Source organism: Caretta caretta, chromosome 3, assembly GCF_965140235.1.
Source record: "Caretta caretta isolate rCarCar2 chromosome 3, rCarCar1.hap1, whole genome shotgun sequence".
NCBI lineage: Eukaryota > Metazoa > Chordata > Testudines > Cheloniidae > Caretta > Caretta caretta.
In genome coordinates this window covers 182,466,046-182,491,742 of record NC_134208.1, presented here as the reverse complement: position 1 = coordinate 182,491,742, position 25,697 = coordinate 182,466,046, and the positions used below count along the sequence as shown (strand labels likewise).

The 25,697-nt window shown below is 41.1% G+C and overlaps 1 protein-coding gene across 32 annotated transcripts in view; it reads right to left on the bottom strand.

The window, feature by feature from the left end:
* NRXN1 (neurexin 1) overlaps positions 1 to 25,697 on the bottom strand; it is a 1,247,341-nt gene that overhangs the window by 649,800 nt on the left and 571,844 nt on the right. For 23 of the 32 annotated variants that reach the window (XM_075127156.1, XM_075127160.1, XM_075127172.1 and 20 more), the window contains 2 exons: positions 18,231 to 18,434; positions 15,975 to 16,001 (listed from right to left, as the gene is read on the bottom strand). In XM_075127156.1, the coding sequence (XP_074983257.1) occupies positions 15,975 to 16,001; positions 18,231 to 18,434 (231 nt within the window). The remainder of the gene's footprint in view (positions 1 to 15,974; positions 16,002 to 18,230; positions 18,435 to 25,697) is intronic. The other 9 variants (XM_075127165.1, XM_075127169.1, XM_075127175.1 and 6 more) reach the window with 1 other exon arrangement.

Below are 25,697 nucleotides of genomic sequence, written 5' to 3'. Positions count from 1 at the left end.
AATGCTTTTTGAGGAAGAAACCTATCTAAAGGTAGTTTTTAATTAAGATACATTATAGAGCAAAGATATCTCATCATGGAATAGGGATTATAAATTCTAATTCTATAGTATGAGACAATATATTCATGTAATGTTTAAGAAAAGTTTTGTAAATGAATTCCAATAGTTCATGGAATATGGACCTAATCTTCTGTGGTTCCAGGGGCTTCTGAATGGATAATTTAGGTTAATCTTTCTATCTACCCAATGGGACTCTGCTCAGTCTAGAAGATACCATCAGAGATGCTTAATTTTGAAGTTCTCAAACTGTAGATTTATGTCTTCAGAGATAACGTGCTTGTTAACAGAAAAAATGTTTTAAAATAAATAAATAAATGAATTAAATAAATAATCTGTAGAGGTGAGAAATAACAGACCTCAACCCTATTGTCCCTCTGCAAATTTGTGTACAGAGAGTCCATCCATCCCTTACCTCTCTCTAAAAGTGCAGAGTTTCAAAAAGTTCAATGAATAGAAGATAGTTGGGGGTGGAATAGATCTGGACAAGGAAAAATCTGAGATAAATGTGAGAAGGGAGGGACAGGCAGTATAAACAAACATGAAATTGATTGAGCAGCATATTCCAGAAGTCTTGAGGTCTTTCTGAGTGTAGCCTTCATTGATTTGAGATCTACCATACCATTCTCTCACTGGAAGGGAAAACCTATAATGGCAGCAGGCCGTAAAAGAGACCCAGTCTGGGAAGAAACATTCAATACATATATGTTTGCTGATGATGTTTTAAAGAAAGTCACACTAGTGAACTGGTGAAAGTCACTTAAGCACTTGGATTCAGAGATTGTTGAAGTGATAATCTCACTTTTAACAGCAGTAGCTTCTTCTGCAGGACTAATTCATTCCAAATTGAGAAATCAATTGGGACCTGAAAAAGTAGGAAAGCTTGTTTTTCTTTTCCAGATTATGAACAAACAGGAACATGAAGGTGAAGATGACTGAGTTAGCTGCAGAAGCCAATGTTTTAAGTTTCTCATGTTGACCTGGCTGACATAGTCGATTTAATTATTTTTTAAAATATTTCATTTAACCATTTTAATTAAAAACAACTTTAACAAAAACAAACCTGATTTTAAAAAACTTGAATGTTTAACTAAATTCAAAAAGATATATGCTTGTTTTGTTAAAATATTATATATTTGCTATTGAAGAAAATCCTCCAAATATTAATGATTAACCTGTTGAATTGGAGATAGTTCACTTCCCAATAACTTCATGAATATCTGCTTCAATTACCTTTGATAAATGAAATATCCAAACAATCATTCATTTTCTGTATAGCTGTAAAACTCATCTGATTTTTTTTCAAAATAAATCACTTTAAAAATATATAGTGTGTACCTTCTAAAAATGCAACCTACATCTATCTATGAGTTGTGAAGAATATGTATTAAGGTTATAACAACCAACAAGAATGCACTTTTATGTAGAAATCCATGATTAAATTGAGTCTTCCTTACTAGTGATTTAAATCATGATTTAAATCAATTTGATTTAAATCAAATCCACCCTATCAGCAGCAAAACAGTTAACAATGTTGACATTTATCTTTAGGCAAAATTATATTCATTTAATGTTTTTCAGGATATCTTGGGGGAAATAAGGCCTAGAGGCTTAATTGTCTCTTTAAAAGAAAGATGAGCTTCTGGAGAAGAAGGTGGCTTTTATTTGTTTATTTATTTATTTATTGGTAAAGGAACAGCTTAGTGAGACCCTGAAAGCCTGCCCAGTTCGAGCCCTGCTCATCCTCCTCAGACAATTCTTTTGACTGATACAATCCATCTGCAGGCATTTTTTCCACAGACATTTGTAAGTTTTACTTGCTGTCAGGACCTGGGAAAGGTTGCCTCAACTATTTATGATTTTGTACAATATTTTACTGTTTAAAAATATATATATATTTCAATGCTATTTTCATGGCATTGTATTCTGAATTCTCTGTGAAGAGCTTCAACACCCTAAATGATGGTGAGATTCCATGGGGGTGAGACAGATTGTAAAAATACATTACACATTCTTCACAGTAACAAAATTTCTTTAAAAAACAAAAACAAAACCCAAACCAAAGGACAAGATTAAACCTGGATAATAGGGGGACATATTTTTTTTTAAGTTAAGCCCTATTTTCCCTGCACATATTGACATGGAGAACGGACTCTTCTTTTCCCTCCCTCTACTCATTACAAGCCCAATTATGACCCTAGCCGTTCATCTGCATAGGGAAATATGGGAATATAAAGTGACTGCTTAACTCCCTGTGCTCACTGTCTGTATCCTAGGCAGCAGTAGCGGCAGCAGGTGATAGCAGGGGAGCAGGGTCGGGAAGCTCCCTCTTCCTCTTTTTGTACAGGTGGTCAGGCCTTGGTTGTGCCTCCCCACCACAGGCACGCCAGACAGGATTGCTGAGGTGGTGCTGCAGGGGATGTTATCTGCATGTCATAGTACAGGCACCCCCACCACCCTTGGAGAAAGTGGGGAACTGAGGATCAGATTATGTGTTTCCATGTCTGCACCTGCATCAGTGCACTAGAAATTTAAGACTTGTGACAAAACCCAAATTAAGCTCAATGGGTCTGGAATATCCAAGCTGCTCTCTTATTTCATTTTGCTTTTGTATATTAATCTCTTTCATTTTTCCACCTTCCCACGATGTTCTCTTTCAGCTGCTGGTGGATGATGGTGAAGGAGAGAGCTGGGGGATCCAATGATTGCTCTCTCTTCCATATAGCAGTGGATGCTGGTTTCATGAGGCTGCATGGGTGGATAGTGCTGTTTCATGATAATATTGATGCAACAGAAGGAACTCCACATATGCCATGCTGATTTTCGCTACACTGACAGTAATGTCATGCTTTTTAGCACAGATCAAAAACATTTGATACAACTCAATGCCGCTGTATTGACTGTGCCAAATTACACTTGCCAAGGATCCAGCCCATTGTGTTTTATTGTTTTTCCATTGTCCAGGATGGAAAAAGAACAGAGATATTATATTCTAGTCAGTCTTGTCAGCAGATAATAAAAGGATAGTACATGGATATTGATTAGCCATTTTCATCATGAAAGTAGATTTTGCAACATCTACAAGAGCACAGATGGAAGCCTCTTGATACTGCAACTAAATGCATTACAACAAGCAGTAGATTTCAAATGGCTGTAGAGTTTTTATTTAAATTTCCCCACTGCTTGAACTCTGTAATGCAGGCTGAAAATGGATTGAATTTGAACAGCATTGTTTGATCAATCACCTATTTAATTCCCCTACTGTTTATTGATAATCTTGTATGATTCCTTGGTTTTCCCAGGATTTTCAGGATGCCTTGCCAGTGAACATGCCACAAGAACAGGTGTTCATGCAGCATTTCCAATCAATGCTGTGTACTACTTACACATGAGTAGTGCTATGATAAATGAAGGGGCGGGGGAGCTCCCTTTTATGGACACCCAACCAGCCAGTAGCTATAAAATCCCTCTTAGTAGCTGTTCTCTAATGGCTCTACCTGTAAAGGGTTAAAAAGTCTCACTACTTTGCATAGGTAAAAGGAAGTGAGTGAGCACCTGGCCAAAAGAGCCAATGAGAAGGCTAGAACTTTTTAAAATTGAAACAAAGATTCCCCTTTTGTCTGTCTGTGTTTGTTCTCCCTGGGAGAGGTGGACAGGGCAGCAACTATGCTGTAAGAACCTTGGGGCCAGGTATGAAAAATGCTCGGTATCGAACCTAGAAACTACTCGTTTGAAACCGCAGATATGTAAGTAGATCAGGAAATGTCTAGGAAGGCGCGATTTGATTTAGCTCTTTTTATTTCTTTATGGCTTGTGGACTCCTCTGTGCTAACCCCAGGTGCTTTTGCTTTCCTTGTAATCATAAAGCGGGGTCTCAAGAAAGCTATTCTTGGTGCTTAATCCTTGTAGTTGTTCTTTTAAAATCTAGCAATAGCCTGAGTTCCCAGATTTATTTTCTTTCTTTTTTTTAATTAAAAATATTTACCTTTTTCAAGAAGAGAATTGGATTTTTGTGTCTTAAGAGGTTTGTGCACATGCTGTTTAAATAGCTGGTGGCAACAGCTGATTTCCATTTTTTTTTCTTTCTTAGCTCTTCCCCGGAGGGGTGGGGGTGAAAGGGTTTGAGTGTCCCCACCAGAAGGAATTCCCAAGTGTGCCTTCCTGGCTGTCAAAGGGGTTATGCAGCATCTACCAATGGTGGTGGTGGCAGCATCTGCCAATCTAAGGTCAGAGAGAAGCTGTAACCTTGGGAGTTCAATACAAGCCTGGAGTGGCAAGTATTAATTTTTAGAGTCCTTGCAGGCCCCCCACCTTCTGCACTCGAAGTGCCAGAGTGGGGAATTAGCCTTCACATGGTGGCAGAGCGGTGGGATCACTTTGAACCAGAAGCACAGACCTCAGGATTTTAAAAGGACACATTTTTCCTTTTGGCAGCCTGCAAAGACAGGCAGGGTTTTTTTTTCTTTCTTTTCTTTTCTTTTCTTTGCTGCCTGAGGGGGAACAGGCATGCAAAGGATTCAGCCTGCAAAGCCAGGGAGTCCAACAAGGAGTTTATTTTTTTTTTCTAGCTTCATAGCAATGAAATAGCTAGGATAGAGTAGGTGCATGAGGTTGCGGTTGGGCACCAAAACACTAGAGCAACCAGTCTTCCCAAAGAGGCATGCTACGGAGAAGACATACCCAGATCAAGCCCAGAAAGCACTTAGAAGTGGACACAGAGCTGAAGTGCTGAGAGCTGGAAAAGGCTAAGCTGGGTCAGCCAGGTAGCCCTAACAGTCCTCCTCCAGGTACCGCTCCCCATTCCAAGAAATTTCCCACATACAAGGTAGGTGAAGATACAGAGACCTTCTTAGAAAATTTCGAAAGGGCCTGTCTTGGGTAAAACATCCCTACAGACCAGTAGATGGTGGAGCTGAGGCCACAACTCAGTGGACCCTTAGCACAGGTTGCAGCTGCAATGCCTAAAGAACACATGAAAGAGAATGAACTTTTAAAACAAAAGGCCAGAGTTCAGATGGGTCTAGCACCCGAGCATGCCCATCAGTGGTTCAGAGCCCTAAGGTGGAAACTAGACATGGCATTTCCCTGACACACCTATCACACTGTAAAAAATTGGGATGCCTGGATATCAGGAGCAAATGTTAAATCTCTGGAAGTTCTGTCTCTCCTAATGCAAATGGAGCAGTTCTCAGAGGGTGTTCCTGAGGAAATAGAAAGGTACATCCCAGATGGGAAGCCCAAAACTGTAATCGAAGATGGGGAGATCGGAGCCAAATGGGTAGAGGTGGTGGAGAAGAAGAAAGCTAGTAGCAGTTGGTGGGGATTCCAGAAGGGGCAACCTGACATGACACCCCCACCATCAGGGTCAACCCAAGGCCCCACCTCGCAAGGAGGAGCCCTCCACACAGCCAGGGAGACCCCCAGATGCCCTCTCGTACCACCACCCTACTCTCCAACCACCCACCTCACCCCAGCCCACAGTCAGCTGGGTGATGTTTTAAATCTAATGAGCTGGGGTATATGAAGGCCAACTGCCCCAAGAGCACCAGCCGACAGCAACTCATCACCCTGGGATCCCACTGAGAGCCTTTAAGCCCAGATGCCTCACAAATACCCCCAGAGCGAAGGAAAACTGTGAGTGGGGGTGGGAGGAAGATTACTACGTGGAGAGACACTAAAGCACAGGTGTCAGCTATCCACCATTCCCTGGTGGACCCCAAATTCATCAACTCAGAGGCCCAAGTGACAGTGCAACCCGTTAAGGCCAACTCTTTTAACTTGCCTACAGCCATGTTGCATGTCCAGTACAAGGGCTGGTCAGGAATATGGACTTTTGCAGTCTATGACGATTATCCCTTTCCCATGCTGTTGGGAGAAGACTTATCCAACCATGTGAGGCTAATAAAAAGGATCGGGATGGTCACCCGCAGCCAGGCTAAACAGGTCTCCACACCTAACTCCATTCCTGAGCTTCCTACAAGGACCCAGTCTGTATCCCGGGACCCGGCCAGAGGTGGTGGAACCAGACTCTAGACCAGAGTCTATGGCAGTAGTTGTAGATCCAGTTCCTGGGACCCAGCCTGAACCAGCCCAAGGATCGGAACTGGTGGAGCAGTCAGCAACGGAGCCTGTGCTTGCAACCCCACCAGAGTCAAGGGAACCAGCACCAAAGGGTGCCACAGAGACTGCACCTGCAGAACAGCTAAACCAGTGCAAGAAGCACAATCAGAACCTGAAATACAACCTAGTGCACCAGTGGAGAGTGGTTCACAGTCGACGGAGACATCCCCATCACCTGCATCGCTTCAAGTGGGACCAAGCCTAGATCCACAATCCAATGAGGAACTGATGTCTCCAGCAACAAGGAAGCAGTTCCAGGCAGAGCAGAAAGCAGATGAAAGCCTCAAGAGAGCTAGGACAGTGGCATGGAACAACCACTGCCTCTCAGCTCCTCTAATATGTCCAGGTTTGTTGGAGAAGGAAGACTTTTATACAAGGAAATCCTTGCTGGTGAGCACAAGGAGGACTGGCATCCTCAGAGACAGTTGGTAGTTCCAACTAAGTATGGGGAAAAGCTCTTGAGCTTAGCCCACTATCACTCTAGTGGCCATGCTGGGGTGAATAGGACCAAAGACCGTTCGGGAAAGTCATTCCACTGGGAGGAAATGGGCAAGGATGTTTCTACCTATGTCCGGTCTTGTGAGATGTACCAGATCGTGGGAAAGCCCCTCTCCAGCCACTCCCCCATAATTGAGGTTCCATTTCAGCATGTAGCTGTGGATATTCTGGGTCCTTTCCCTAAGAAGACACCCAGAGGAAAGCTGTACATACTGACCTTCATGGATTTTGCCACCCAATGGCCAGAAGCAGTAGCTCTAAGCAACACCAGGGCTAAAAGCATGAGCCAGGCACTGGCAGACATTTTTGCCAGAGTAGGTTGGCCCTCTGACATCCTTACGGATTCAGGAACTAACTTACTGGCAGGGACCAGGAAACATCTTTAGGAAGCTCATGGGGTGAACCACTTGGTTGCCACCCCTTACCACCATCAAACAAATGGCCTAGTGGAGAAGTTTAATGGAACTTTGGGGGCCTAGTATTGCAGCAGTTGCTCTTTGCCTACAGAGCTGTATCACATCCCAGTTTGGAGATTTCACCCTTTGAACTCGTTTATAGTCACGAAGTTAAGGGGCCATTACAGTTGGTGAAGCAGCAATGGGAGGGGGTTACATCTTCTCCAGAAACTAACATTTTGGACTTTTAACCACCCTCAAAGACTCTCTAGCCTTTACTCAAGAAAACCTACAGGATGTTCAACAAGAGCAAAAGGCCTGGTATGATAAACATGTCAGAGAGCATTCCTTTAGACTTGGTGACCAAGTCATGGTCCTAAAAGCACTCCAGGCCAATAAGATGGAAGAGTCATGGGAGAGGCCATTTATGGTCCGAGAGCGCCTGGGAGCTGTTAATTACCTCATAACATTCCCAAACCCTACCCTAAAACCTAAGATATACCATGTTAATTCTCTAAAGCCCTTTTATTCCCAAGAAATCAAGGTTCTCCAGTTTACAGCCCAGGAGAGAGATGACGCTGAGTGGGCTGAAGGAGTCTACTATGAAGGGAAAAGCAAGAGTGGCGTAAAGGAGGTGAGTCTTTCCATAACCCTTGGGCATAAGCAGTGACAGTAAATCCAGGAGCTGTGTACCAGTTTTGCACCAGTGTTTTCAGCCACCCCAGGATGGACAGAACGGGCATACCACTCTATTGACAGAGGTGATGCTCGCCCAATTAGAGCCCAATCCTACTGGATGGCTCCTCAAGCCAAAACTGCAGTAGAAAGGGAGATTAAGAACATGTTACAGACGGGTGTAATCCACCCCTCTGAGAGTGCATGTGCCTCTCCAGTGGTTCTGGCTCTCAAATTAGATAGGGAAATCTGCTTTTGCGTGGACTACTGCAAGCTATATGCTATAACTCACCCATGGAACTATCCAGTGCCACGCACAGATGAGATACTGGAGAAACTGGGACGTGCCCAAATCATCTCCACCTTAGACTTAACTAAGGGGCACTGGCAAGTGCAGCTACATGACCCAACCAAGGAAAGGTCAGCCTTCATAACCCTGGAGTTGGGCTCTCAAAGGGGTTCTGCACTTGAGTGGTGGCAGCATCTAACAATCCAAGGTCAGAGAAAAGCTGTAACCTTGGGAGTTTAATCCAAGCCTGGAGTTGCAAGCATTAATTTGTAGAGTGCTTGCGGGGAATTAGCCTTGACGCTTGCCATTAATTTCAGTGGGACAACTAAGGGAGCAAAACAGTGGCTCAGAGAGCTGAATGGAAATCTTTTATATGACAATGTACAAGACCTAGTTATGGGGCCATTGGACTGGTCCTGTTTGTCAGTATTTTACAAGCAAAATCTATTTTTATTATTCCCAGAAACAACACCTCTCTTTTTTGCTACATTGAGCAATGGTGTCTGATTCTTCCAACATTAAAATGTTAGTCACTGTCCAGCGTATAAAATTATTACTTATTATTTGTATTTTTACAGTAGTTATTAGAGGCTCCTTTTAGACCTGGGGTCCCAATATGCAGGGCAATGTACAAAACCAGAAAATGCACTGCCCAGCCCAGAGAGCTCACTCTCTAGGATTAAGACAAGACAAAACATACAGAAGAAATCAATAAAAGGGGTGGGAGGGTGAGATATCAGTAAAACAAACACACTGTGCATTAGAATCAGGAGTCTTGGTAGTCATGGCTCAACATCTGCCTAGTCACTCAGTTGGTAGTAATTTATAGGCATCACAGCAAGAGATAAGAGTTAAAGAGGGATTTAAACAAGGTTTTCCAGCCATTGTAGTGAGTGAAAATATGAAGTGAAATAACAGGTCTGTATTCATACTACAGTTATTCAAAAATGTATTCTACATCTGGCATTTACGTCTTATTTGGTGAAATCCTGCCTCTATTGGAGTCATTGGCAAACACCCCTTTGACTTCAATAGGACCATTATTTCACCCATTGATTCTGGAGGCTTTAAGCTGACTTCGCTGAACTTCAACTTCAACTGAAATTCAACTTCAGCGAAGTTGGCATATCTTAGGTCAACTTATCTGGCCATGAGGATGGCGGCGAGTCGATTGCTGCCGCTCCCCTGTTGACTCCGCTTCCGCCTCTTGTGAGCTCGAGTTCCGGAGTTGATGGGGAGCGCGTTCAGGGATCAATTTATTGCAATAGATCGATCACTACCCGCCGATCCAGCGGATAGTGAAGACCTACCCTTATAGAGCCTTTGTAAATTTTCTATCAGCTTAAAGCCTCCAGAAGTGTAGACCAGGGCTAAGGCATAGGGTAGAGGAGCCATGTGAAAAAATAATATACTTTCAGGATGGGCCAGGACCTGCCTTTATATTATCTAAGCAAAATGCCAAATGACTTCAACACATGTTTTGCCTAAGTAAGGATTGCAAGATTTTCCCCTACACTAGTTTACACAACACTTAAGTGTATTACATTTTTGAAATAGGAGGAGGCAACAGAAGTTTACTATGGCACATACATTTAGTATAAGAACAGAGAGCACTGCATCAGATACTGGATGTACTATATTGTACTTGGATTTGAGAGTCTTATGAAAATTTAGCAACCATCTCTTCCAAACTCACATGGAAATGAACTTAGTTGCCACACTGTAGTTTCCAAAGTTCCCCACCCTGTCAGAGAGTTGCTGGTATGCATCTTGAGGGTTGCCCTAGACTCCAGTTACAACTGCCCTCCACCAATTTCCATTATAAGCTTCAGAATTTTGGGATTTTTTTTACAAGGTGCCTAATACAAAGCAACCCTCTGCATCTGTTATTTTTTCAAACAATTCACTTTCTGGTTCTTTCTGAGTAAATACCCTTTTTTATGAGAACATTAAATACTAAAATCACAGTGGCACTCTGATTTGCAATATAAGCTTTTGCTTGGCCCCAGTGCTAGTCTCAGCCTTTACCTGAAAATACCAGCAGTTTCAAAGGATTATATAATTGACCCTCAAGCTAAAGGATCTGATTTAGGAAATTTACAGGTCTGAAAAGCAGGCTCTAAACTGATTTTGGGTTGTATCAGACAACAGCATTTCAGCTATGATATTTTCTCCTCATGGTAAGAGGGTTTCCACTAGCCTGTGTTTGTTTAAAGATGATAATTTTCTAATCTAACAAAAAACAAAGAACATAGTTTGACATTTACATGTCATCCACTTGTTATTTGTAGGCAATGTAAGTTGAAAAGCCACATCTCAACACAGCAACTAGGTTTTCAGTTTCACACAAGAGACATGCAATGAAGAGTTTCCACAATATTCTTGACTAGCTATAGCTCACTGGCAACTTGTCACCTAATAAATCTTGAAATTTAAATAATCTGTGCCTCACAGCAAAGATTAAAATATTGCAAAATGTGCTGATCCCTTCTGCAGCCCAGCACATGCACAAAAAGCAGAGTCATGACGAACATGACGAAAAGAAAAAAATCTTAATATCAGCTCTGAGAGCCAATGGTAGCCCATGGAGAAATTATAATCTGATCTGCAGGGAGCAGAAGATAGATTTTAAACTTTGTGTGAGGAGAAGTGGAAAGGGGAGGGCAACAGTTTTTATTCACTGTTGCTATTCACCGTAGGAAACAAACTGCTTGAATTCATATTTTCTCTCTCTTTGGATCAAACACTGGGTTTTTTTAATAGCTATGTCTCCAAATTCAAAGCAGATAACAGATATTTCTACCTGAATTTGACTGTATTACTGTATTGCTAGCCAATTTATAACACATGGTGTCAAAGTCCAGAGAGTAGAATTAGAGGGTGGAGTCAATAAAGAACATAATCTGATTTGTAGGCAGCAGAACCTGAGGCAATCCAGTGTAATAATTCTTCAGGGATTCCTTGACCCAGAAAATGAAATTTATTTTTATAAATATAAACATTTGGCTGTTGTATCAGGCTTTCAACAAAATAACCCCCACATTCCCCCCAAAAGAAAGCAAAGGATGTACTATAATATTACATTGGGCAGTAAATTAAGTCACAGTTCAGGACTATGTTGTTTTGTTTAGATTTATTTGTTTTGGAATTACTAGTATGCGTTTCCTTCAAATGCAGTACTTTTTTTTAAGTAAGCAAATGAATACCAAGAACAATAAAGCACTATAATTGGAAACTTGAAATACGGGAACTGAACACTAAGCATTACCTGGTAATTGAAAAATTCCAGCAACTGCAGATAATTAACTTTGCCATACTTACCATGACGGGTATTGAAAGCTCAAAAAACCCACTAAATACACAAGGACCGCCTTTAATAAAGGGAAGTTAGAACTAATCATGGCAATTGATTTCTTCTAAAGCCAGAAAGACAATAAACAAACTGCAAAGAAAAGTGACTATGCTATGAGGGGCTGATACTGAGGATTGTCATTTTAGAGAAGATACTAGTACAGTCATAGAATCATAAAAGATTAGGGTTGGAAGAGCCGTCAGGAGGTCATCTAGTCCAACCCCCTGCTCAAAGCAGGACCAACACCAACTAAATCATCCTAGCCAGGACTTTGTCAAGCTGGGCCTCAAAAACCTCTAAGGATGGACATTCCACCAGTAACCCATTACCATGCTTTACCACCCTACTAGTGATTGTTTTTCTTAAAATCCAACCTAGACCTGCCCCATTGCAACTTGAGACCTCAAATTCTGTCATCTGCCACCACAGAGAACAGCCTAGATCCATCCTCTTTGGAACCACACTTCAGGTACTTGAAGGCTGCTATCAAATCCCCCCTCACTCTTCTCTTCTGCAGATTAAACAAGCCCTGTTCCCTCAGCCTCTCCTCATAAATCATGTGCCCCAGCCCCCTAATCATTTTTGTTACCCTCCGCTGGACTCTCTCCAATTTGTCCACATCCCTTCCTTAGTGGGGGCCCCAAAGCTGGACGCAATACTCCAGATATGGCCTCACCAGTGCCGAATACAGGGGAATAATCACTTCCCTCGCTCTGCTGGCAATGCTCATACTAATGCAGCCCAGTATGCCATTAGCCTTCTTGGCAATAAGGGCACACTGTTGTCTCACATCCAGCTTCTCGTCCACTGTAATCCCTAGGTCCTTTTCTGCAGAACTGCCACTTAGCCAGTGGGTCCCCAGCCCGTAGAGTGCATGGGATTCTTCCATCCTAAGTGCAGGACTCTGCACTTGTCCTTGTTGAATCTCATCAGATTTCTTCTGGCCCAATCCTCCAATTTGTCTAGGTCACTCTGGACCTAATCCCTACCCTGCAGAGTCTCTACCTCTCCTCCCAGCTTAGTGTCATCCACGAATTTGATGAGGGTGCAGTCCATCTGATCATGCAGATCATCAATGAAGATGTTGAACAAAACCCGCCACAGGACCGACCCCTGGGCACTGTGCTTGATACTGGCTGCTAGCTAGACATTGAGCCATTGATCACCACCCGTTGAGCCTGACGATTTAGCCAGCTTTCTATCCACCTTACAGTCCATTCATCCAATCCATACTTCTTTAACTTGCTGGCAAGAATACTGTGGGGACACTGTATCAAAAGGTTTGCTAAAGTAACCATAGATCACATCCACCACCTTCCCCATATCCACAGAGCTAGTTATCTCATCAAAGAAGGATATCAGGTTGGTCAGGCATGACTTGCCCTTGGTGAATCCATGTTGACTATTCCTTATCACCTTCCTCTCCCCCAAGTGCTTCAAAATGTACCTTCAGTGCCTGCTGCATGATTTTTTCTGAGGACTGATGTGAGTGTGACCGGTCTGTAGTTCCCCGGGTTCTCCTTCTTCCCTTTCTTTAAAGATGGGCACTATATTTGCCTTTTTCCAATTGTCCAGGAGTTCCCCTGATTGCCACAGGTTTTCAAAGATAATGGCCAATGGCTCTGCAATCACATCAGCCAACTCCCTCAGCACCCTTGGATGCATTGCATCCAGCCCTATGGACTTGTGCATGTCCAACTTCTCTAAATAGTCCTTAACCTGTTCTTTCACCTCTGAGGGCTGCTCACCTCCTCCCTACACTGTGCCGCTCAGTTCAGCAGTCTGGGAGCTGACTTTGCCTGAGAAGACCAAGGCAAAACAAAGCATTGAGTACTTCAGCTTTCTCCACCTCATCTATCACTAGGTTGCCTACCCCATTCAGTAAGTGTCCCACACTTTCCCTGACCTTCTTCTTGATGCTAACTTACCTGAAGAAACCCTTCTTGTTACCCTTCATATCCCTTGCTAGCTGCAACTCCAATTGTGCTTTGGTCTTCCTGATTACATCCCGTACTTGAGCAATATTTTTATACTCCTCCCTAGTAATCCGTCCAAGTTTCCCCTTCTTGTAAGCTTCCTTTTTGTGCTTAAGCTCACCAGAGATTTCCCTGTTAAGCCAAGTGGGTCGCCAGACATATTGGCTAATCTTTCTGCACATCGGGATGTTTTATTCCTGCACCCTCAATAAAGTTTCTTTAAAATAGAGCTAGCTCTCCTGGACTCCTTTCCACCTCACATTAGCGTCCCAGGGGATCCTGCCCATCAATTCCCTGAGGGAGTCAAAGTCTGCTTTTCTGAAGTCCAGGGTCCGTGTTCTGCTGCTCTCCTTTCTTCCTTTTGTCAGGATCCGGAACTCAACCATCTTATGGTCACTGCTGCCTAGGTTGCCACCCACTTCTACTTTCCCTACCAATTCTTCCTTGTTTGTAAGCAGCAAGTCAAGAGAAGCATGGCCCCTAGTTGGTTCCTCCAGCACTTGTACGAGGAAGTTGTCCCCAACACTCTCCAAAAACTTCCTGGATTGTCTGTGCACTGTTGCATTGTTCTCCCAGCAGATGTCAGGGTGATTGAAGTCCCCCATTAGAACCAGGGCCTGTTATCTGGAAACTTCTGTTAATTGTCCAAAGAAAACCTCATCCTCCTGGTCTGGCGGTTTACGGCAGACGTCCACCACAACACCATCCTTGTTGCTCTCACCTCTAAACTTAACCCAAAGACTCCTAACAGGCTTTTCTCCAGTCTGAAGACAAGAAGGATTAATAATGGCATAATAATCACTGTATTGGGATCCTTGCCATTGAAGACTGCTCATTTCAAGCCAATAGGCACTCTAATTAGATTACCTGCTCTACTTTAGTAGGTTCTTTCTTGATCCAACACTGAGATGTCATTTATGTCCACAACTCATTTTACTTAATTTTTATGGGACCTGAGCTTGTCCAAAGTTGACACAAAGCAAAACAAATGATATATTATGGATTAATAATTCCAGATTTCTTCAAAGTTATTAAATCTCCTCTGGGAGGGATTTTGTGAAATTCTATAGGAAATCAAGGAAATCTATTGTTTCCTTCAGAGAAAAATTGTATTTGCCAACAGCAAATAAAGTCATTGCATTTGTGCCAAATAGCTACTTGTTCTAGATCTAAGACCTATATTCAAGAAAAAGACATGCCCAGTCCTTGGACAGGCAACAAGAAATGGCTTGTGGGAACTTCCATGACCACATATACATATGGCAACAGACATATGAACGTACTTTCTCCTTGAACTCAAACCGTAGGAAATGCTATTCTTATGAAGAAGCCACTTTGTCCTACAAGCAGACACATTTGTTTTACATTAATTTAAAATGCAATTTTAAAATGTGTTAAGATTTTAAGTATGAATATATTTAAGAATATAATACTCACCTAAAGAACATTTTGCTTTATGATATGATTTCTGTTTACCTTCTTTACAAATGAAGCATTACTTCTGTTCTCATGCAGCTTGTTTAGTGCAGGATCTATCTGCATTGCATATTATTGCATATTATATAGCAGGAAATGTAGCTTCCTATTTTTCTTCATGGACTAGAAAAATATTATGGGTAATTATTCTAATTAATTATGGAGACTTTAGTACTATTGGAGGCTATGTTTAAATAGTTTTTATTTGGCTTTTAATATTTGAGTAGGACCAATTCTGGACACCAAAACCAGTGAGAAAAAATAAAGCAAATCAAATCTACGGAACTTACTATAGATAATTGTGTTGACACCATTCTGGAGCTCCTCTGACTCAAAATAAAATCACAGTCCTTTATTCCCTTTCAGAATATATCCTCTTAATCCAAATAATATCAGAAAGGATAAAATTTAGTCCATTCATCTGGCAAATATTTCCCTCTGTTTCATTAACATGCATAGCAGATAAAAATTGTTCAATTTAAGGGTTCTTATATGATTAGAGTGTAAAAAATCATCATACAAATGTAGTTTTTGTCAGACACATTAATGTCCTTAACTTAATACTACCCATATCTTACATATCCATAAAACAAGGGTTTAGCAAAACTAATTGTGCAGGAAGCATCAAGTAAGTATCGTTAATTGCTTGGAAGGATTATGGAACATGAATTGTTGTAGTAAGGACAATTATGTTCACAGAATCTCACCATAGATTAGGGGTGAAAGTCCAAGGAACAATGGGAAAAAGACTGTAGGACAAGTGGTGGAAAATCATGAATTCTTGTTCAATACCCCTTGGCTATTGTCAATAAAAGAACCCAGCTAGATCAATTCAGCAGGATAGTTATGTACTTTGAACTAGCTAAGGCTATAACAAACCTTGCACTATTTCCCCCTCTATTTAAAACCTTTAGTGTCCTTAATTTTTACTTAATTTTGAGGTTTAAGTAGAGGTGAAAGAGAAAATGTTCGATTTACGGTAGAGAATATATGATGACTTTGTACACCCATGTAATTAATATAGCATTTCAGTACTGAGTTATCAATGCTTGTAAACTGTACGCAATCTTTTCATCTAGTTTGCATAATTTTATAATGGAGGAATAACATTTTAAAAATTTTGAATAGGCACTTACTGGAATTACAGTTAATCCTGATACAGTCTAGATGGGGAAGAATAGATGAAAAATGAAAATTTATCCTTCAAGGTAATAGCTGCAGACATCCAATAAAATCACAGTCCACCCTTCCGGGGACAGACACATGCAAATATGGCCACTCCAAATGATTAGTCTTTACATATTGCTGTAACCCAGACATAGTGCAATAAAACTTTATACGTAGAAACGGCAGTATAGAGTCAAAAATGGCCAATTTCAAACAAAGCTACATGGTGACAAATCTAAGTGAAAAATCATGTTTAGCTGTCAAAAATGCTTGATTGAGGCAGGCCACAACTTTCTCCCCATCTGTGAAAGAACAGATAATTTTTCTCAGTGTAATTAAAAAGTGCTCCGTCACAATGGGGCATAGAGCAGGCCAAGCCACCATCATTCATCTTGGACCACAATTATATATTACACCTCAAAGGTGGACTTTTTTCTTACTATTAAACTAAGTAGTAAAATATAAAGCTCTTTCTATGTTTGTAAATAGTCTTTCACACTGTAGTATATATTTTAGTTTATATAAATGTATGCAATCAATTCACAGCAGAACAATTACTGTATTTAAAGTCTCATATTAATATCTAAGAACATTTTATTTGGAAAATCCAGGAGTTCGGGAATATCATCTCTTTTCAGCTTAGTTCTCGCCTAAGAATTTGCTATTGTTATTTGTGTGGAATAAATATTACAGCTAACACAGGTATTGATTTTTCGTTTACTTTCCTTTTATATCTATATAGATATCTACTGTATATGAAAACAGATTGGCTTGCTCTGGAGAATCATTTTCTTGGATTATGACCCCGGATTTTAAAAATATGCAACACTATGTACGTACAATAATTTATCTTCAGCACCTTTGAGGAGCATAATTAATATAAAACCTAGATTTTGTTGCCATATAGCTGAGTTTGTCATGTGTCGTCAACCGCATCAGAAAAGTGGTTGCAAACAGCCAGGGACCAGCACCTACACACCTCTTACTACAGAAAGCTTTCCTGAAGGAGGCCCCACATTGCCATTTTGTGATTAAAAACATTTTATCAGCTTGCAGTAACCCTAGGCTGTCACAAGAGGGAACTATAAGAGAACAGTCAAAGAGGACCACTTGGTTGTCTTAACTTTTAATTCCCTTCTCTTCCCTTCAACCTCTCCCCTCCTCTCACCCCTACCTGCCATAAATATCAGAATAGTAATTCAGTGACCTACTTTTCTACATAATGGATGTGAGCTCATCATCGTGTTATCTACACACTTTAATCTTATATCTACAAAATCACCATATAAACAGCTAATTCAAATAGTTATTCGTCAGTCTTGAAAGCAACAATGTAAAATAGATCACTTCACGGAACCTAAATGAGTTTTTATTCACTGTGTTTGTTCTCTTTCATACTCTCTCTCTAAAAAAAAAAAATCCAACAAAAACATAAGGCAAAATGAAAAGGGCATGTGGAGTTTGATACTTATTACAGAAAATAGTAACCTAACATTTTGTCAATTATATGCCAAACCAGGAAAGCGTTTTATTAATTTGTTTTCTGTAGAAGGGCTTGTGTTTTTTGTGTTCACATGGCTGTTTGCTGAGGGCCGCAGACTTCGGGCATTGAAGGGTTGTGTTATCTTTTGACACAAAAATACCACTACAGAATTGTTCATAAAAGAAAAGATGGATTTCACTACATATGTGACTGTTAAAAAGAGGAAACCAATACTGTCCATCAGTTGACATAATGTACAATATTTCATGTGTGAAAATTAGAAGTTTTTTGATTATGCATGTATATGTTATGTTAATTGTTGGAGCTAAAATTACACTGACCTACATATAATAGCTGGAACAGTTCTCTTTGTACATTCAACTTCTGTAGTTGCTAATTATGAAGAATCTGTGGGTAGAGACCAATTCTCAGAAATCAAGCAGGTTAAAATTATTTCACCTAGAAACGTCACTGATGAACTGGCCTTCTCTTTTTAGAACACACAATAGTACAAAATATATTATGATGGGTTATGTTAGACTGTGTAAAGAATAAAAAATGCAAAACCAAAAGAATAAAATCAGTAACTTTAAATAATGGACGTGTGTGTGTGTGTATGCATGTTACATATATATAATTTAATTTTAATGTCAAACAGGCTGTTCAATAAATGCTTGCAAGCAAAAGAATAAGAATAAGAATGCTGAAGATGTTAATTTCTTGGGGGGGGAGGGTTTGTTACCTAGGTTGACCGTTAGTTTAACTCGTCCTGCATCCAGCTCTAAACGAAGTGTATCTGCAGATTCCCTAGAAGTAGTTGCCATTAAAATGCCATAAGCTCGCTGAGACCTGAACCGTAAGGACACATCTTCAGCCTCTGTATGCATCACAACAGGGAGCTGTATCTTCATAAACATACTCCCGTCATAGCTTAAAACTGTTGCCTCTGGAAATGGACAAGAAAACTGCTAGTTACAAAATAAATAGTTATACTGTATTTATTGAAACTCTTAATAGAAAAGCCAACACATGTATATAGCCAAAAGATCCAAAATGAAAAATGATATAACAGCCATTGTTGTCATACATATGCAAAGTTGATTTGAAATCACAAATCTCAGGTTTTGGGGACAAGCAATGCAACTTTTAGACTTATTTTAATTAACTCAATTGCTATACTTTTTAAGGCCCAATGCGATAAATACATGTGCACGACTTTATGGACATGTGCATAAAATCACATATGCAAGAGCTTGCAAGATTGAGGCCTAATTGTGTAAACTTAGGTCAAAGCTATCTAGGTCAATATTATACTCCAATCTTGAAAATTCACCTCTGAGTAACCTACTTTGATCATTACCGGAGGGCTTTTTCTGTTTAAGCCAATCAAGGTTCTTATTACCTATAATATGGTTATTACCAAATTACCAAAAAGAACCCTTAAGGCAGTGGTTTTCAAACTTTTTTCTGGTGACCCAGTTGAAGAAAATTGTCGATGCGGATGCTGGGGATGAGGGGTTTGGGGTGTGGGAGGGGCTCAGGCTTGGGCAGAGGGTTGGGGTGTGTGAGGGGGTGCAGGCTCTGGGGTGGGGCCAGGGATAAAGCATTTGGGGTGCAGGAGGGGGCTCTGGGTTGGGGGGGTCGGGGCTAGGGCAGGGGGTTGGGATGCAGGGAGAGGTCAGGGGGGGATGCAGGCTCTGGGGTGGGGCCAAGGATGAGGGCTTTGGGGTACTGGATGGAGCTCTGGGTTTGGGGGGGCTCAGGGCTGGGGCAGGGGATTGGGGCACAGGATTGGGGTGCGGGCTTACCTCAGACAGCTCCCAGTCAGCAGCGCAGCAGGGATGCTAAGGCAGGCTTCCTGCCTCTTTTGCCACCGTGGACCGTGCTGCGCCTGGGAAGTGGCCAGCAGCAGGTCCAGCTCCTAGGCAGAGGTACACAAGCGGCTCCACGTGGCTCTCACCCGCAGGCACCATCCCCCCAGCTCCAATTAGCTGGTTCCCAGGCAATGGGAGTGCGGAGTCAGTACTTAGGGCAGGGGCAGTGTGCGGAGCTCCATGGTCCCCCCCGCCTAGGAGCCACTTGCTGCTGGCTGCTTCTGGTGCACAGCACGATGTCAGAACAGGTACGGACTAGCCTGCCTTAGACAGGCAGCACCGCCGATGGGACTTTTAACTGCCCTGTCGGCAGTGCTGACCAGAGTCACCGCAACCCAGTGCCTTACATTCAATGACCCAGTACTGGGTCACGACCCACAGTTTGAAAACCACTGCCTTAAGGTGAAATGTGTCATGATTCCTCTGGTCCCTTCTGACCTTAATATCTATGAATCTATGAATCTAAGAGTAAATCATCTCACATCCATGATGACTGTAGAACGATGGAATCACAATGGTATTTATGAACACTGAGACAGCCTCAAAAAAGGATTAAAATAGGATCTGACACTTTGGGGGTAAGAAAAAACTGAGGTAAGCCTACCACAGTCCAACACTACAAATAACTGTCAGTTTCAAATACCACAGAGAATTCCCTTCTTGGGAGGATTTGTGGTATCGCACAATGGCTGTAAGACCAATGAGCAATTGGTCAGTTTTAGTTTCCCAGCGTGTGATAAACATACCAAGAAGTGTGCCATATATATAAGGGATTTTCATCATTTTTTTTCTTCTTCTTATTTTTTGTGGTGAGCCACAATGATTTACAGCAGGGTGGGTACCCTGTGGCCCATCAGGGTAATCCATTGATGAGCAGCCGGACAATTTGTTTACATTTGCACAGCTGCCCGAAGCTCCCCGTGGCCGCAGTTTGCTGTTCCCAGCCAATGGGAGATGCGAGAAGCAGCGCGGGCCACAGGGACGTGCTGGCCGCTGCGTCCCACAGCTCCCATTGGCCAGGAACAGCGAACTGCGACCACAGGGAGCTTCGGGCAGCCGTGCAAATGTAAACAAACTGTCTGGCAGCCCACCAGCGGATTACCCTGACAGGTCGCAGGTTGCCCACCACTGGTTTACAGGAAGTGATTACTGATTATATTTCTGAGACTCTTTAGGATGTGCATGTGGAGAATCAATGGTCTGGGGAAATGGTCCATAAACCTAGCCAAATTATCTGATGCTGGAACCAAATACTCTCCCATCCGAATGGGCCAGTAGGACCATGGACAATGAAGTGTCACAACAAAAGAAATGGTGGGGCACACCAAGGGCCTGATCCAAAGGCTGATGGAGTCAATTGAAATATAAAAATGTAAGAACAGCCATACTGGGTCAGAACAAAGGTCCATCCACCCCAGTATCCTGTCTTCCGATGGTGGCCAATGCCAGGAATGAACAGAACAGGTAATCATCAAGTGATCCACGCCCTCACCCATTCCTAGCTTCTGGCACATAGAGGCTAGGGACACCACCCCGTCCATCCTGGCTAATAGCCATTGATGGAACTGTGCTCCATGAACTTATCTAGTTCTTTTTGGAATCCTGTTATAATCTTCTTATCCTCCTCTGGTAAAGAGTTCCACAGGTTCACTGTACATTGTGTGAAGAAATAATTTCTTTTGTTTTAAACCTGCTGCTCATTAATTTCATTTGGTGACCCCTACTTCTAATGTTATGAGGAGTAAATAACACTTCCTTATTTACTTTCTCCACACCAGTCATGATTTGATAGACCTCTATTATATCCCCCCTTAGTTGTCTCTTTTCCAAGCTGAAAAGTCCCAGTCTTATTAATCTTTCCTCATATGGAAGCTGTTCCATACCCCTAGTAATTTTGTTCCCTTTTCTCTACCTTTTCCAGTTCCAATATATCTTTTTTGAGATGAGGTTATCACATCTGTATGCCATATTCAAGATGAGGGCATGCCATGGATTTATATTGAGGCAATATGATATTTTCTGTCTTATTAGTTATCCCTTTCCTAACGATTCCAGACATTCTATTAGCTTTTTTGACTGACGCAGAACATTGAGTGGATTTTTTTTGGAGAACTACAATGACATTAAGATCTCTTTCTTCAGTGGAAATAGCTAATTTAGACCCCATTATTTTATATGTATAGCTGGGATTATGTTTTCCAGTGTGCATTACTTTGCATTTATCAACATTTTGTTGCCCAGTCACCCAGTTTTGTGAGATCCTTTTTTAACTCTTCGCAGTCTGCTTTGGACTTCACTATCTTGAGTAGTTTTGTATTATCTCCAAATGTTGCCACCTCACTGTTTACCCCCTTTTCCAGATCATTTATGAATATGTGAACAGTACTGGTCCAGTACAGAACCCCGGGGGACACCACTATCTACCTCTCTCCAGTCTAAAAACTATTTACTCCTACCCTTTGTTTCCTATCTTTTAACCAGATGCTGATCCATGAGAGGACCTTCCCTCTTATCCCATGACAGCTTACTTGGCTTAAGAGCCTTCAGTGAGAGATCTTGTCAAAGGCTTTCTAAACATCTAAGTACACTATATCCACTCTATCACCCTTGTCTACATGCTTGTTGACCCCCTCAAAGAATTCTAGTAGATTGGTGAGGCATGATTTCCCTTTACAAAAACCATGTTGACTCTTTCCCAACAAATCATGTTCATCAATGTGTCTGATAATTCTGTTCTTTACTATAGTTTCAACCAGTTTGCCCGGTACTGAATTTAGGCTTATGGGCCTGTAATTGCTGGTATTGCCACTGCAGCCTTTTTAAAAAGTTGGTGTTACATTACCTATCCTCCAGTCATCAGGTACAGAATCTGATTTAAATGATAGGTTACATTCACAGTTAGTTGTTCTGAACTTTCACATGGGAGTTCCTTCAGAACTCTTGGGTGAATACCATCTGATCCTGGTGACTTATTACGTTTTAGTTTATCAATTTGTTTCAAAGCCTCCCCTAATGACACCTGCATCTGGGATAGTTCCTCAGAGTTGTCACCTGAAAAGAATGGCTTAGGATTGGGAATCCCCCTCATATCCGCAGTCCTGAAGACTGATGCAAAGAATTCATTTAGTTTCTTTACAATGGCCTTATTGCCCTTAAGTTCTCCTTTAGCACCTCAATCATGCAGTGGCCCCACTGGTTGTTTAACAGGCTTCCTGCTTTTGATGTACTTACAATTTTTTTTTGCTATTACTTTTTGAATTTTTGGTTAGCTGTTCTTCAAATTGTTTTTTGGCCTTCCTAATTATATTTTTACACTTAACTTGCCAGAATTTATGCTCCTTTCTACTTTCCTCACTGGAATTTAACTTCCACTTTTTAAAGGATGCTTTTTTGTCTCTCACTGCTTCACTTTGTTGTTTAGCATGGTGGCACATTTTTGGTCTTCTTACTATGTTTTTTTTTAATTTGGGGTATACATTTAAGTTGAGCCTTTATTATAGAGTTTTTGAAAAGTTTCTATACCACTTGCAGGGATTTCACTTTTGGCACTGTTCCTTTTAATTTCTGCTTAACTAATTTCCTTATTTTTGTGTAGTCTTCCTTTCTTAAATTAAATGCTACAGTGTTGGTCTGCTGTGATGTTTTCCCCACCACAGGGATGTTAAATTATATTATGATCACTATTACCAAGCAGTTCAGGTATATTCACCTCTTGAACTAGCTCCTATGATTCATTTAAGACTAAATCAAGAATTCCCTCTCCTTTTGTGGGTTCCAGGACTAGCTGCTCCAAGAAGCAGTCATTTAAGGTGTCAAGAAACTTTATCTCACATCCCATCCTCAGGTGACGTGTACCCAGTCAATATAGGGATAGTTGAAATCCCCCATTATTACTATTTTTTTTTATTTTTATAGCCTCTCTAATCTCCCTGAGCATTTCACAGTCACTATCACCATCCTGGTCACTAGTATAGGCCGACTGATATATTGTTATTATTAGAGCATGGAATTGCTACCCATAGAGATTCTATAGTACGGTTTGATTCATTTAAGATTTTTACTTCATTTGACTCTACGCTTTCTTTCACATATAGTGCCACTCACCCACCAGTATGACCTTCTCTGTCCTTCTGATATATTTTGTACCCCGCTATTACTGTGTCCCATTCATTATCCTCATTCCACCAAGTTTCTGTGATGCCTATTATAACAATATCCTCATTTAATATGAGGTACTCTAGTTCACCCATCTTATTATTTAGACTTCTAGCATTTGTATATAAGCACTTTAAAAAATTGTCACTTTTTAGCTATCTGCCATTATATGATGTAATTGAATGGAACTCTTTTTCATTTGACTGTGTCTTATCAGATCCTACCCATATTTTATCATCTTCCATCCTCTCCATCTTACTAGGACATAGAGAATCTCTGTCAATAGATCTTCTCCTAAGGGATGTCTCTCTCTGAACCACATGCTTCTCTGCACCTGTTGGCTTTCCCCCAGCCCTTAGTTTAAAAATTGCTCTACGACTTTTTTAATTTTAAGTGCCAGCAGTCTGTTTAAAGGAAGGATATAATCCAAATCCACAGGCAAGATGACCATGAAAGGACTTCTCACATGCAAGTTCCAGTTTGGGATTCAAAATGTGCACCTTTTTTCTGCCAGCAGACTTTTCAATTTTCAATGGTCAAAATGTCCTGTTACCAGAGGATTTCATTAACCAGCTGGAGAGGACAGATGGTTCTGTGGTTAAGGCCCTAGACTGTGAACCAGGAGAGCTTTGTTCTATTGCTGGCTCTACCACAGGCTTTATTGAGCAAATTAAGCTACTTATTCTTTCTATGCTTTAGTTTCTTCATCTGTAAAATGGGGATAATTATTCCTTATATCACCAGTGTTATGAACCTAAATCCATTAATATTTGCAAGGAACTTGGATGCTACAGTGAATACCATAGAAAATACCAAAAGAAAAACCAAATGGTGGTAAGGTTGTTGATTTACTTAACATAAATTTTAAAACTTTTCAATGGCCCCCCTTTGCAATCACTAGAGAAAGACATTGTCTCTACTTTTTCCAGACCACATTATCCAGTGGAAAGGCAGGTCACTGCAACAAAGTGTGAAGGCATATAAACCCTCCAAAGTCAGACTGGAATTGTGTGGCAGGGGGTTACATTGTTTTAAATCCATTTCCAACCACTAAACCCTCACCAATAAAATTATTCATGAAAATCACCCAGACACAGGAAGAACAGACTGCAAATATTATCATCAAGGCTTTAGAAATTGCAAGTCTGGGGGATTTTATCCGTTCTATATTTGCAGGAAAAATACAGTCTTGGGAAGGAGGAGAAGGGGATTTCCGCTCTTCTTAAATCAAAAATCCTTCAGAATAGACAGATAAAGGACTTATTGCTCATGGTTCTGTTGAGAAATTTCATTATCAAAGCAGATCTCAGTGAGATATTTTTGAGCATCCCAGTTAATTACAGTTTTTTGAAGTTCCTCTGGCTCAGTTGGAATGGGCAGTTTTACAAATGACAAGTCATGGTATCTGGTATATGTAGAGAACGCCAAGGACCTTTATCATGGTCAGAAAGGTACAGTTGGTACAGTTACTGAAAATCTGGAATAAGATTTTGTAATTGGCATGCTAGTTAAGAGGAGTTTAGAGAGATTTTAAATATTCAATAAATGCAGATGTACTAAAAGCAGTGGGAATATGACAAACTGAGCAAAATCATACCAGAATAGATATTTTAGGGCTGACTGTAGATTCCCTAAAATAATCCCTGGCGATTGGGTAGCAAGAAGAGGACACCATGACAGACATGGCCTAGTTGTGTAATTGGTATGTCTTTATTGTTTACCCTGAGATACTTTGGGATACTCTGTATTTGGGGGACTACTGAGATGTTAGCTGGGGTCAGAAAGATAAAAAGGAGTGTGAACGGGTATTGATTTGTTCAGCAATGGCCTTCCAGGATTTACTGTCATGATGAGCAGACATGATGTCCTCAGTCCTTTTTCGCATAACCACACCAGTTATTTTGGAAACAGATGTCCCGAAAACCATTTGAGAAGCCTGAGTTGAGACCAAGTGACAAAAGGCCTCTGGACAACAACTCAGAAATCCATTCAAGCTCTAAATTGTTAGGCAAACTGGCATGGGTATCACAATCAAGTGCTGATGGACTACAGCACAGAAATGCCCTAAACAAATGACAAAATTGGGGATAGGAAGGAGGATTTGACCAGTGTGGTGACAATAAGAATTACGTCAGTGCAAGCATTGGAAATAAATATCATCACGCATTCCAGAAATGGAA